Here is a 15,439-nt window from a genome sequence, read left to right as displayed (position 1 = left end):
ATATTTAATTATTAACTTGTGCTTTCTGTGCTATTTTGAAGATCTCATTTAAATGAGGGAAGTGGAGGTTAAACAGGAAAAATATGGACTGCTTATAAAAATCTGTCCTTAATTAGGGATAAAGGAGGCAAAGGATAATGTCCAAGAGCAAGTATTTTTGGAATAAATACAGCTTAGGTTATTTTTGGCTTAACAGCTGCTTGCCAGGCTCGTCTCTTTTCAGTGTTTCTTCAGGCATAAAATAATTTGGGTGATATTTTATAGCATGGCTGCTTTGGCCCAAATTCTGTCATGGTAGATACACATTCTGCTCTGTAAATGTCGCTGTCATTTACACTGACATTGTAACAAAAGCAAGAAATTTCTCTTGCAACTTAGGAATTAACAAACAAAAAACACATTAGTTCTGTCCATGTTGTTTTATAGTATCTAAATGAAGAGATGTTTGACTCGGCCAAGAATATACCTCATCTTTTTTTGATTTCACTAGTACGATATTTTAAGACGTATATTTTAGTGTATACATTTCAGTACAAAGACATTGTGTTCTTAATTGTCTGTAAACAGTTGTAATATATTGTGTCTGGCACAAACTAAGAGCATGAAAGATTGGGCACCTGACACAACTATTGCTGTGGAAGTGGGGAGGGAGATGCTGTCTAGGGGCAGATGAGCAAGAGTTCTGAGGCCTGTGTGCACTGAAAAGCAGGAGACTGTTGTCTCATCACTTTGTGAACCTGTAAAACCAAACTGGGATATTTCACTGAGCACTAAGGTGGTTGCTGTTATCTTTCATCACATAAGATGTGTTTTAAGCTTAGGAGATGCATAGTTTTCATTGTCTTCAGCTGACATTCTGCTTATCCTCTCTTCCAAGTGGATTGCCTCTTGGTTATCTTACAGATAGCAGATGCTTACTGTAGTTCCTTGGCTAAATTAGCCTGCTAGCTTGGCAAGTTCACCAGTAGGCGCATACACACCAGCAAATTGTGAACCATGAGTGAGGAGCAGGAGAAAATATTAGAAGTATGTTTTTTGTTTTAAATATCTTCTGCATTTTGCAGTTTATGGATAGGGAATGAAAAGTTAATTGCCACCTTGTGGGTGATGGATGGATGTTTAGGAACTAGTGGATTTGTACATAATAGAAGCATGGAGTTATAGGTTACCATAAGATGAATGCTTTGCTGTGCTTAAGATGCTCAGCTAATCAACTTTGTATTTTCAGCACTGGAAGGGCACCGCTTTGGCAGGAGGGGAAGGGAATTGTGTTATTTAAGGAGCTTGAATGATAGGCCTATTTATGCTACAAAATGCTGTGGTAAGAACAAGTCATCTGGAGTCCATCAGTCTTCTGGTATGTGACATAATGAACTACCCAACTAGCTTCTCAAGTTGTGAGGCAAGTGTACACATTCATGTAGTGAGTGATAGCAAAGCAGTGATAAGGGTTTGAGATCTAGCCTTAAATGCTTGCATCTGAAAAACTCAATCAGATTTTAGCTAAAGATGTTAAGACATTAGAGACGATGCTAAAGGAATCGTATTGTTAGAATGCCAGGTGGGACCCTGGAAGCGAATGAGAAATACAGAAGTAAATAACTTCTTTCTACTCTGTTTAAGTTATATGGGATGTTCTAATATCCTAGCTATGTGAATAAACTCGTCTAACTACCACATAAACCAAGCCTTCAGAGTAACTATAATTGTTTGAACTTCTGTATTGCAGTGATCGAATTTTAAAGGAAACTTGCTGCTGGTTTTAAAGTAAATGTTGTTGTTTGTGTTTTGTTCTTTTTTTTTTTCCAGTTGATGTCCTGAAAATTTTGATATAAAGTGAAAATTAGGACAAGTCCCAGAGATATTGAACTTGCTGGGATGGTGCACTTCTGATGTTTCCAGAAGCTGCTGAATTCTATTATTAGAGCTATTTGGCTTGAGAGTTACACATTCTAAATCCGTTTTAGGAACAGAATCGTACTCTAAGCAGTACTTACTGTACACAGTGTGCAGTACCTCTGATCTTTGTCCACTGCATTTCTATTGCACGTTAGGGTGATAAACAATTCACAGCACTTAACAGTTTGCCTGAGACGTCTTTGAACAGCAAAATGGGATAAGTTATGGTAGCATGTGGCATTATAGCTAAATTGGCCTAATCTGTCTGGCACAAGGAAAACTAACAGGGCATTTCATGCTGGAGTCTGTGGGGAAACTGCTTTGGTTGCCAGTAGGTCCTAACACCCATATTTCTGCATCTTTCAGCAGTTACCTCTGCTATGTGCATCAAAATGATACCTGTAAATGCAACCTACAATCACACCTTTACTTGATAATAAAAATCTACCTCCTGCTGGTGGTGTGAAGTAGTCCAAATATTCTCTCTAGAGGAACTGGAAAAATGCTATTTCTGAAACTGGTATTATTTATTACTTAAAACGTTTTTACACTTAACTCCGTAAATGCCTGATTGAGCCCAGAGTGTCATTAATGGGAGCTGATCTGTATGATAAAAATGGACTGACTGCGAGACAGTGATGTCTTATGAAACACAGTAAACCTCATGTGTAATGCTGGTCAAATACTCAAAACCCTGATGGAAGGAGAAATGCATTCTGTTGAGATCAGTGTTGCACTGAGCTCCATGTTCTCCTGGCTTTCTTAATAAACTTCCTCCTCAGTAGCTGCACACCAAAAAAAAAAGGTCTCTTACAGCTTGTCAGAATTTGGGTGTTTTATAGGTTGGAATCCTGCAGGCTTTTAGCCTACCTGGATTTTCTGGCTTTTGTAGTCTGGTAAAAGTAGTCACCTTCCTAGTCCTGTGATCTACTGCATCTTTACTCTGCAGGCATAACAGATGCCTTCCTATAACTCTTAAGACTGAGCTCACACTTGCTAATAGTTTGGTAGCAAGTACAGATGCTGATTATTTCCCTCAATATACGTTCTCTGCACTAACAGGGTTAGCTGAAAATGAGAACTAGATAAACCTTAAATTAGTGCTGCTTTAAGGAAGTTCAGCTCTCATTCTCTGTACTGCCTGGGTTGTGCAGAACAGCTGTGAGGATGGATGCTGACTGACACACCTATTTGAAACTTTTTTGAGAATGTTTTTTCATAATGTACAAAGAAAAGGATGTGTGACAGGCAACGGACACACTGCCCCTAAATACAATGGGAAGAAATAGTTGCAGTAAAACTATGGGAAGCTGCTTCAGACTTTCACACGTCACATGAGTGTTTAATCCTTCTCTCCAGATGTTTTTTGCAGCCCCGGTATTCCTTTTATTTCGTCATAACATTTCTTTCTCTCTCTTCACATAAATGGAGGTTGCTTTTCTGCTCTATGTCAGGTAAGCTGGAGGTGCCTGAGCTGCAAAAATGCCCAGGTAGTGTAGCAGTGGTTGGAGCACTGGGCAGCTTCTTGGCCTTTTGCGAGCGTCTTGTTGGGTGTCTTGTTGGAATGTCTGCTGGAGAAATGAGTCCTGATAAAACTCTTTTCAAAAAGCCCCTTCTTTTTCTTTGTCTTCGTGTATTTTTGCTTGTTTGTTTGAAGTCTTCACGTCTGTCTTTGGACTGTTCTGATCATCTCTGGCACTATTTCTCCTCTGCCAAGTAAGTCATTTGCTATCACAATCCTGAATGTGCTGAGGGGTAACCATCACTCATTACCAAGGCCTAGCAGCTGTTTGCCCTACGAGTTTTATATTTAGTATACCTTTGTATTCCTCTTCTCTGATCTATATTGTGATTTGTTTTACTAGTGAAGTAAAAAACCTGTTTGTGTTTTTAATTTCTGGATTACTGATCACATTTAAGAAACTAATTGTCAAAGATTACAAACCTGATTTACTGCTGATGTTTAAGAAGGCAACTGATACAGAATGACTAGATTGTGCTGGCTGTGCTATAGAAAAGGCTAGGATCTGGGAGCTGAAATCCTTCAATTCCTTTTTTCTGTCATGCTCAGCTGTCTTTTTAGGGGACGATGGAATGAGAGCTCCTCTAGGTATAGTACTTGAGCTGTTGTTACACATACACAGTTGAAGTATAAATAATTAACAGAAGGAGAAGTACTGCTTTCAGAAAACAACAAAGTAGCAACCTCAGAGTCCGCTGAAGATCTGCTGCCTTGTCACAGTGGGTTTAAGCTAGTTTAAATGGGTCTTGTGCTGCGCTTTCTGATGGGAAACTGTCATCTGAATATCTAACTTTTCAGCTTAAGTCTGCACTGAATTGAGATTATTCTTTCCCCATCTTAGTGCAATCAATGGAAGGAGCTCACTGCTTCCCTAGGACAGAACCAGGTTTATGTTAGGTTACCCTGTTGCACGCTCAGAGAACTGCTGTTGATGGCTGCGACTTTTACTCGGAAAGAACAAGGTGTGCTCTAATCCTTCTCCAGACAGTTTCTCTTTCCCTCAGATTTGCAAGCGATGAAATGGTGTTTGTTTAGCCCAGTAGCTCTGAACGTAACTGACCTCTCCCTGGGATGAGGCTCAGTGCGTGCTCGCTGTTCTTGGCACTTAGCAGAGGACCTTTAAGCATGTGCCTGGGGAGTGCGGCACTTTGGAATCTGCATCATAGGCTGCTGTTCTTCCTGGAAGAACAAGGCACCATTTATTTTTGAACAGAAACATCGTTACCACATGTTAAAAATGAGAGGTCTGAATACTTGGTTACAGAGTGCTTTCTTAGCATGTTTTGATACTGTGTGTTATATTAGAGGAATTGTTGTGAATGTCAGTGTTGTTTAATATATTTTGAAATGTATGTGATTTTATATCGAAGGCAGAACCTATGAATGAACGAGGAGCAGATCTGCTTTTCTGCAAATAGGAATCTTTAAAGGAGAAAAGCTTACTTATCAGTAGCACTTACTTTCAGTATCAGGGTAGTCTGTACTTTGTATTCATTGAGACTGTCAGGGAGCCTGGAGTGCAAGTTAATAGCAGCAATGGATAATCTGTCCTTTTGTCTTGTACCATTAGTTACTCTAAAACTTCAAGGAAGGCATGGGACGAAATGCAGGAAAGCATGATGCTGGTAAGGGAGAGAAGAGTCTAAAAATACATTAAATAATTGGACTGTTAATATTAGTATACCAGCTTGAGGCTGGTGCCTGTTGGGAGCAAATAGCCAGTATTTCTGGCACTCTGTAGGGACAGGTGGATGGAAAAATAGGGTTTTTTAATCCATACTTCATCGGTTTGCTAGGAGAGGGTACCATCCTTTAGAGTGGCTGCAAGGTTTTCCCTCTCAGAAACAAGGAGAGGACAGGCCTGGGGCCGGGCACCAGGGCCTGCTGCTGAGATTGCCGAAGCCCAAGTTCAGACACATGTGGCCTTTGTGAGCGCCTACAGTCAAGGGCGAGATGGACCAACACAGCTCTTCAAGTCACTTTATATTGTGTGACTAACAGGTTTTTTGATTTCTGAATTTCTCAGTCTCCATTGCTTGCTGAAGTGCTTGGTTGCTTTCGCAAAGAGGATCTTTATGTCCTGGCTCAACAGGTGATCCCTTCCTCTTTCTCTTTGCTTTCAGTTTTCTCTTACAGCTACAAGATACCTACCTGCAATCTGTAAATGAGTGTTTTATGGGTGAAATAAATTACAGATGAGACCTTTAGAACTGGGTGAGCCAGTTGCTGCGTACAGCTTCATAGCCCATCTTTTGTGTGTGTTCTTCTGTTTGTTGTCTGACTGCACAGTGTGAGTGCTTGGCTGTACAGAAACTATGCACTTTCAGCTCTATGCCAGGAAATGCACCCATCTTCAGAACAAACAATCTTTCATAGTGGAAAAAAGAATGTTTTGTTTCACACAAACAAAAATACTGTCAACACTACCGCAGGAAAACAACTGTCGCTCTGTTCTAAGAAGTGTCCTGAGCATCGTGTTTGTGTAACTGACCCTCACAGCTTAGTGAGTGCAGGAGCCCTTCTGAAAGAACAGAGACTGAACAGAGCATGCTGCTTGGCAGGAGTAAGTGTAAATCCCATGCTGTGTTGTGTGTATCAGGAGCTGTTGTTTCTCAAATGTGTGTGCTCCACCAGGTAGGGGTACAGATCTTTCCTCCAGTGAGAAAAACTGTTAGCTTCTGATTTTTTTTTTTTTATCTCCTTTCTTTGCTCTCAGTGTTTTTCAGTGGGCAACAGAAGAAAAGGTTCAAATTCACTACACCTCACAACTTTTGTGAAGCTCTTGCTTTTGCCTGCTGCTATCTCACATACTTTTATGTTTTGGTATAGAATGCCAAAGTATTACAAGAGTGTGTACAGTGTTACAAGAATGTGGACAGTGTTAGGGTCAGGTGTCAGCTTAGGGATGCCAACACTAAAAAATCCAGCTGATGATTTGAACATCTTAAAAAAAACTTTTTTCTTTTTTTTCTTTCTTAGAATTTCAAACCTCACTGTATTACTTACCTGCTGTTCATTAGCTGTTCTGTAGGAAGAAAACTGAACTGTGTGAAGATCCTATCTTCAATTCTGTTGATGTAGAAATTTTTGTAATGTTCCTGTTTCAATATTCTGAGTTCATTGTCTTGGAACAATAACAAAAAGGGAAGGCTCTTACTGATTTTTTTCTTCCTAGTTATTTATTTGTTTAAAATTGGAACACAAGCCAAGAAAGTAGTATTTGCATCTGGTTTCATGTTAGCTTGTAGAATGACACTACATTTGAGTCAAAACTAATGGCTTTGCTTTACTCCTATGAGAATTCAGACTCAGTAGTATTGTCCATTTTTTCACATCTGAAATAAAATAGTAAACCATGTTTTTTCAGCTTTGTAAGGAAGCTGCTACAAGAGTTGAATTCTGCATTTTTTAATTTGAATCTGTTAACAGATATAGGCAAAAGCAATTACAGATGGAATGACATTCAGAACAGTCTGCCACTTCTTCTAGCTGATCAAGAGCTCGAATTAGTTGGGCTGGGATTAAGGGGCTCAGATTGAACTGTGAGTTGTGGTTCAGGTTATTTTTAGCAGAGCATTATTTTAGTACAATCTGTCTGACTTGTCCTGAAAAAGTTACATGGATATGTAGATGATGAATTCAGTTTTGCAAAATCTGTGAGCAGATGAGGAAAGCTTGATTTACCGCTAACTGATTACTTGTTTATTTGCATCCTTCTGCAGCTTGAAGACTGACTGATGTCATCTGTTGTGTTAGAGACACTGGGCTGTTCCACACATGCATGCACACTGCCATAAAGCAAGCAGTTCTTTGGATTTTTACACAGAACCCCTTAGCGATTTCTTTCATGTATTTTAAAATGGTTGGAAGCAAAAGTCATTTCTATGGAAATCTATCTCACACAAACTAACAGGAAAATTTTCTTTTATAAGTTTGTCATGTTTGTGAATATAGTTCCTGTTTTGATTACTTTGGGGTTTTGCATTGTTACTGGAAATTTAAATTATGAGGAAAAGGAAAAGAGCAATTTTATGTTTTGCCTCCTTTGTTGTGCTTCAGACCGATTTTGAGAATTCTCATTGACAAATATTGCATTGTGTTTGTGGTGAGGGAGATGGAATGGGTACAGCTAAGTGCATTTTCTAAGCACTGACCATTAATGTCTGCCATTGCTTTGGTAACAGTCATAGATGACAAAAGCACTGAACAGAATGCACTGTGATGGGGCATAAGGAAAATGGTTCCAGTTGTTAATGATGAAATGTGTTTACAAATATTTTTCTTCACAAATATTTTTCCTTATTCCTCAGCTTCCATTTGAAATGGAAATTTATTACATCCAACATGTGATGCTCTATGTTGTGCCCATCTATCTGCTGAGAAAAGGAGGTAGGTTGGCAATTTACCCTTCCTACGTTGAATTGGTTCTAGCCATTGAACTAGCTGTTCTAAATGGTTACCACAAAGTCTATTCTTGCTCTCTGCTGTATGTTGTTACCTAACAGTTTCTGGTGGTATGTATGTTGGAGTTGCATCTCTGGTAACATAAAACAAAGATTTGTGTGTCTAGTATGTGTTGGCCTAATGTGGTATTGTCTTGAGTAGCCTCTGGCATCTTGTAATGTTCTAAGTTGTGTGCTGTGTCTTCAAGACTTGCTTTCTTGCATGTCCCTTGTGAGATGCATTAGGACTATGAGGTAGCTTGCTTGACATTCATTCTACTATCTTGCATTATGTTGTACTATAATAATTCATAAAATCTGGAATCCCAAATCCTTCCACTGAGCAGCAGTACTCTGACCATTGCTCCCTAGAAGTTAATACAGTATATCTGCATCTAGTGTGATGCTCTCTCCCCCTCAGCGTTGATTTGCCTCGACCTGCGTTTTCTATCAGAGCTGAATGGTTTCATACAGGAAATAAAGTATTGTAATGTATGGTCCAGCCTTTCAGTAGCCTTTAATGACAATACCAGGGGTGTGATGTCAATTTACAGAATACTTAGAACAAGCTCAGCCTCTTCTACTGTGGTGTTTTGTACTTTATACCAGTAATCACTTAGGATTTGCAATATAGGTCTGTAACCTTTTTCCTGCCCACTACTGAGTGAAATTAAATAAAAGTGATGCAGAGGGTAAAGTACCATAATTCAATAAGTCACCCTTTTCTCTCTTGCTAGTGGCATACGCTGGCCATGCTTTATTTTAATCCATCTTTGGTAGTGCAGTTTGTCAGAATGTTAAGATGTGATATAGATGTAGAAATTATGCAAACCTGTAATCGTTACGGAAAGGAGAGGGCAAAGAAGGGCGATCAGCCATGTGCTGCTGTAGGCAACGCCGCACTCAGCTCATGTGGTGTCACCAGCTCAGTTCTTCTGGTGTCTTTGAAGTTCCTGTATGTGTCATTTTAAGATACTTGTTTGGGGCTGATAAGACTGTAGTCTGAAGGGCTTTGTGTTGTACAGTTGTCACCCATTACCGGTATTCTGGTAAATGTTTGCATGTTATCAGTGTACAGGTATTTGCTGCCACCTAATGTTGAAATGATAGCAGTAATGTTTCTACCCAAACTGTTGGCTGATTATTTCAATAGATTGCCTCAGACTGTGTAACTAATAATTCTCCAGTTTCTTAATGTGGTCAGCTCCTGGCCACCTCACTGACTGTAATATCTCATTAACAAAAGATCCATAAAATTTTTAAGTAGTTATGACTAATGCCACAGGAGATAATGTATGAATGTGGTGAAAATTAGCCTACTATCATGTGCCAATACTGTCATTTTACTCGCACTTGCTTAAAGATGCTTTGAGTAGATGATATCCTTTATTCTGACTGTATCCCATGCAAGTTGCTTTATCACCACTAACATTGATTGTCATGCAACTTTGTTTTTGTATTTTAAGCAGAAATTTCCATCAGAGAATTGTTAGTTATCATTGGGAGAAGAAAATTGGTAGAAAAAAATGGAAAAATTGAATGGATTTTATGTGGAAAAAGTGTCATCCTTCACTCCTTTTATTGGAGTATTTGTTGGATATTTACTGATACCACTGACTGCTTTGTTAGGAACTCAGTGTTAATATTCCTTTAAGGAGGATTGAGCAGAGATGATTTGAGGCTGGTTTGGCAGAGAATGGCATGTCAGATTTTGTTGGCATGCTAATCAAACATCAGTCGTGCACGCAGACTCAGTTACCTGTTAAAGTGTTTTCTTTTACACAGGAAACTGGGTAACAGTAAGTGTTACTCCTTACAGTGGAGACGACAGGTCACGTTGCGCTGCCAGTATCACCTTCATGTCCCCTCTTGTCAGTGTGCAGACAGTACCGTGCTTAGCATCAAATTGAAGGGTGAGCTCTGAGCATCTCTCCAGCAGTGTCAGTCAGTGAACTCACTGACGGCTCATTGCTCAAGGATGTGTTCCTATTCAGGGATTAAGGCATCTCTCTCCACTGATTGAGTACAAATTTCATTACTTAACCTTCTAACATGCTTCCTTTCTAAAAGTGCACGTATTTATGTATATATATATGTATGCATGCCAGCCTAGGCAAACTAAATGCTGATTTGGTTCGTATGTCTCTTAACTTCAGTAAGAGGGTCTCGTGTATAGCAGAGGTAAGTGCAGATATAATATGTCAGCACAGATGATTCTCAACTCAAGGGAGCTCTTTCATGAAACACATCTGCTATTCTCAGCTTTCTTGCTGGATGAATATTGCCTGTGAACTCTGCCAAAAATTAGACTAGTCTCTGGCAGGACACAGCATTCCTGAAATAGCTGGGTAGGCTGAACCAGAGCAATAGGACGGATGCAGAATTGCGGATATGGTTGCTGCTTTTTGTTGTTCTTGGGAGTGAGACCCTCACTGCCCTGTGAGCTATGCCATGGCTTTGTAGTTCCTGGATTGGATTACTGTGGCATCAGATGAATGCTAGGACTTGCAAAAGGGAGGTGAAAGAAATAAAGTGTCAGGGTGGAGGGAAGAAGATGGAGCCACACGAGCGTGAATTTTGATCAGGGAGTCAACCTCTTCATTGAAAACTCATTAATTACAACTAAGCTGGACTTCTAAAACATACAAGTATGCTCAAGTATGTTTTCTGCTACTGGGATACAGATGGCTGGTAGAAGGCTTAGGGAGATGGCAACTGACCAAATGTGATGTCATGAGCTGTCAAAGCTGTTTCAACAGTGCATTAATTAACCTGACCTTCTAAGAACAAAGTACTAGAAACTTTCAATTCTGTCTTAGAGGACTGAGTTTTGCCAACTGTATACTCTTAACACAATGAAAAGTTTCCAATTTGCACTTCAGTAGCCTCCGATCTCAGTTTCTGACCATCTTAGTCCTTAAGCTACTTTGGTTAGGTTTTTTGAGGGATTTGACAAGGTAAGGTGTGCCCCTGATTTCAGAGCTTCAAGTGGAATTGTTATTTTCTGAAAGTTGTGACCAAATGGTATCATTCCACAGTGGTTTGGAATAAGAGTTAATTTCTAGGGACTCCCTCACAGCAGTGTTTAGATGCTCCTTCTTGAGTTCTGGGATCCCCACTATAGTTTGGTAGATCTAATAACTTGATGAAGTAGGCAAGGATGTTGGTGTTCTTAGGGTTTTGTTACTTTAAGGAGCAATCTGGTGTATGAACAATACCTGAAGATCTTACATGCTTAATCAGAGGCCTTTGTATTGGTGTCACTTAATTGCTGCATGGTTCTGACGCTTTCTCCTGCAGGGGGAGATAGTCACTAGCATTCACTCTGCTAAAATGGCTGTGCAAATTCTCAGAGTTCACAGTTCAAAAGGAGGTTGTCCAGACTGTGGAGATGGTAAATTAATTCGGCTACAATTTAGGAAATAAAAAAATCTCCTTTTGGGCAAACTCCGGACAGTCATGTCAGTCTGCCTTCATTTCTTTTTAAGAGCTGATTGTTGTACAGCTGTGCACAAATGGACAGATAGATTGATCCTCAGTACTTTAGTAGGTAAGTTGTTTGCTAGGAGTAGGGAGAGGCTTTTCAACTTATATGTATTTCTTATAAGCAGAAAGAAACTTTCTCTCTGACTGAAGTCATGAGGCCTTTCTCTTTTTTGATCTAGCTGCCTTCAAAGGTGGCAATGGAAGAGAAGAGTTTCTCTGGCAATGTGAGAAAGTCAATAGAAGCTCACAAACTTCCCCCTGCAACAAAGCATGCTGCTGTGATCTTTCAGAAATTGGACAGAAGCTGCTCCTGTATCTGTGAACAAGAAAGTACAAGTAAAGCAGCTGGAGAACCAAACTTGTGCTCTCCTTTTTGCTGCTAAGGACTTGCTGGCAAGAATGGGATATCAGCACATTTAAACACGTTTTTAGCTGTTGTACCCTTTCTCAGCCACTTTGCCGCTTTGTGACTCTTGCTTGTATTTAATGATAGTCTTCCATATCTTTTAAATGAAGTTACAGATCAGGGTTTATAGTGAACATTAGCAATCCAGGAAAACTTTGATTATGTATTTAAATACAGTTAGGTTGTCATAAATCTAGTTTATCTCCAGCCTCAGTGAAATACTTTATAATGAGGAGTACATCTCTTCCACTGTAACTCCTAATTACTTACAGATCTGTGAAGTGTTGTGCATTGTGTAAGGCTCACTCTCATCTGATCATGCTCCTGCTCTTCCCTTGACAGTTCCTGCGTTCTTATTCCAGCACTGCTCTGCCCCTGGATCCCCTGTGTTAGATGTAAGTGGCTGGTGCAGTGCCTGCTGTGCTTGGAGCAGAGTGCTCAGAGCAGTAGGGTACTTGTGTTCAGCAGCAAGAGATGTGTGCTGCTCTGGCTGTAGGCTCATACTGCAATCTCTTGTAGTGCGGCCATTTAGCATAATCTTGTTTGATTTAAGGAAGCTGGAGAGGAAGAGGAGGTGACGGTGCCTCTGCCACATGACACATTGAGCTTTTTGCACTAAGCACTTATGGTTTCTATTGTGAAACACTTAAACTAAATAAGGGTGGTGATGTGGCATTCTGTGAATGGGCCCAAGATCTGTTAGTCTTCTCTCTGCATGTAGAGACAGAAGTTTAGGAGAGTATCACTACACATACATGTACAAGGAAGAGGAAGAACCTTCCGTATAGTTATCAACAGTAGTTTGTGATGGACAAGATCCCAGGCTGATTTTGACAAGCATAGCTGACAGTCAAGAACTAGAAATCTCCTGGCATAAGGCAGTATATGAAATCAACATGGATTTGGAACAGCTAGGGGGAAATAGCAGATATCAGGTGAGAACTAGCTTATCCTCTTGAGAACATCCTTTTCTCTGCTGGAAGGGAAGCTCTAGGCTATCTTAGTAGGCCAAAACATATGCATTATTGGAAATAACCCCTTAATTAAGGGAAATAAAGTAGAAGCAAGCTTGCCCTCACCTTCAAGCTTTAAAATGAAGAAACTGCAGTAGCTGCTGAGTTCTGGATTAAGCAGGCCTAGCTGTACTTTGGAGGGTACGAAGCTGAAAAATCTGTACAAAATACAGTGGGAATGAAAGCAAGACATCAGGAGCAAAGGATGATTTTAAAACTACTGAATTAAAAAAATAGTACTATATTTAGGTTCTAATTCTCTGGTTCAAGCAGAGAAGTAATTCTGTGCTGCATCTTATTTTACTTTCTGCTAAATTGTGCTCAGATTTTTGCAATCCTATTTTTTGTAAACTTGAAATAAGTAATTCGTAAGTTAACTTATAACACTGCAAGTAATGTGAGGCTTTGTGGGGAGAGATGGAAACTAATATAAAAGAAATTAGAAGAGTCTTTACATTGATCTTTAGATTATTAAAGCCATGCTTCCATTTTCTATATGTCAAAATTAAATGCATAGCTTGTTCAAGGTCATACAAATACTTGTTTCAGAAGCTGGTGATGATTCCTAAGCCCTTCAACCTATGTGAAATCCTTCCTATCAGTGCTGCTGAAGTTTGATCTAAACTGCAAGATATGCTGCTGTGGCATTTCAACACAAGAACAAATGTTACAGCCTACTTGGATGACCCTGATTTGGAACAGTCCACTGTCTGGAGCATTTCTGAGAATTAGATTAGTGCCAGCCTGGCAGCTGGATTAAATTTTTGAAAGCGCTTAACTTGTAAGAACTGCCTGTGATCCTTGGTGGATAGAAGATAGTGAACCTCACTGCTACATACTGAAATTGATTTCCCATGTAAGCAGCAAACAGCTTTTGCCAAAGCCAACACCGGCCACTCAAACAACCACTCAGCTGGGTCTCAATTTTCCAGCTTGCGTGTTTTTGTCAGGACTATGCTTCAGAAAATAGATCACAGTGCTCTGTTAAACAGTCATCTGTTGAATAGCAGGACTGCAGTAATAAAATCTATAGTGATTATTTATCCAGTGAGAAACGTACAGAAAATATCCCAGGTATGAATTTAAAATTAGTTCCCCAAAATACACTTTTGGGAATCCAGAGCTCTCTGAAATGTTTTTCTGTGGAGGTCATTGCTTCCTTTCTGTTCCTTGATGTCCAGATAATGATGCTGCTGCTGAAAATAGTGCTATTGTTCTCAGGATTGCCAAGTCTACCAAGGAGGAAATTTTCTATTATACAGTGAGATTGAAAGGCTGTATAGGCTGAGAGTCAACAGGGGTGGGTTTTTTTTTTTTAAAGTTTTGCAACAAAGAGAGGATGCAGCAGTGTGAAATTCTTAACTGGAGGAACCTGAACAGCTCTTCTTAGTGACTTTTGAAACATGATTCCTTGACTGGACTGAAGCTGGATGCGAGAAGCCTGGGTTCAAAGCCAAACTATGCCAGTGATCTATTTTGTCATCTCGTGAGATTTACTGCGTCTTTTAATGACTGCATTCTCTCACTACTCCTGTTCCATAGCTGGATTCATATGTCTACTTTAGTGTTGATCCTCTGCCTGCACAGATTGTCCTCAGTGTCTGGATTCAAGCTTCCCTGAGCATTTACCTCAGCACTGTCTGTTCACAGGCTTTACAGAAACTTCTGGTATAACATGAGCTACTGCCAACCGGGCAAGTTCACGTGAAACCAAATAGATATACAGCACTACTACCAATTCCTGTGAGCTGTTCTAGAGCAGTTTTAGATGCCCCAAGCTTGTCAGTGTTGAAGCAGCATATGGATAAAGCCCTCAGTGCGTTAACTTTTGAGTAGCCTGAAGCAGTCAGGACTTGGCCTGTGTTCCAACAGACCTATTCTTCAATTAAATCTTATTTTGTTTTGCATCTTGATTAAACATGCCCATAAGACTACAGAGACAACACTAAAACTGTGATGTCAGATTATGTTTTCTTCATGCAGAGTGTTTCTGTATAGCTTGATCAGGTCACTTAAAACTGGTGGTGCAGCCAAAAGTAGAGTCCTGGTCTCCTGAACTCCCAACACCAAGGCTACTTGCTTTTCTCTTGATGTCTACAATGAAAAACTATATGCAAGGTATTATCAATTCCCTGCTGTCTTACTGATGTTTTCATGCAGTGAAGTTTAATGAATTTCGGTGCTGTTTAAGTGAAGATTTCTGGTTACGGTTTCTAGATAAGATACTAAATGGGATGCAAGCACTTCTAATATACTTAGCAAGCATGCTCTAAGAATTAGAGCTGTGTGAGTTTTCTCCCTTTAACTGCAGAACTCCACTTTGTAGAGTTTATTTCTACCTTGGGATTTTGCTTCCTCTGACCTTCACCCACCCACTTAATAAGAAATCTTATAAGCTGCCTTCTGCTTTTAAAGTAGCTTCCCTGCTCCTATTTATTGTGGCAGCACACAGTAACAATTTGCTTACTTAAACATGGTGTGCAGTTGTATTTTGGATAATTACATTGACATTATTGCTTGTTAAATAAATAATGAGTGATATATTGGGGGCATATAAGCTGTGTCATTCAAGCATGCAATCAACTCCCTAGTTTCTCTAGACAAGCAACAAAGAAGCTGTAATACTGAGTGGCCAATGACTAGATGAATAGTTTTAGAACATAGCAGGTAG

General features: G+C 39.8%; 1 protein-coding gene across 3 annotated transcripts in view; it reads left to right on the top strand.

Moving 5' to 3' along the window:
* The window catches only part of TMEM164 (transmembrane protein 164), a 45,768-nt gene that overhangs the window by 22,042 nt on the left and 8,287 nt on the right, over positions 1 to 15,439 (top strand). For all 3 annotated transcript variants that reach the window (XM_048959236.1, XM_048959234.1, XM_048959235.1), the window contains one exon: positions 7,732 to 7,810. In XM_048959236.1, the coding sequence (XP_048815193.1) occupies positions 7,732 to 7,810 (79 nt within the window). The remainder of the gene's footprint in view (positions 1 to 7,731; positions 7,811 to 15,439) is intronic.

This window comes from Lagopus muta, chromosome 13, assembly GCF_023343835.1.
Source record: "Lagopus muta isolate bLagMut1 chromosome 13, bLagMut1 primary, whole genome shotgun sequence".
Lineage (NCBI taxonomy): Eukaryota > Metazoa > Chordata > Aves > Galliformes > Phasianidae > Lagopus > Lagopus muta.
This window is presented reverse-complemented; position numbering and strand designations above follow the sequence as displayed.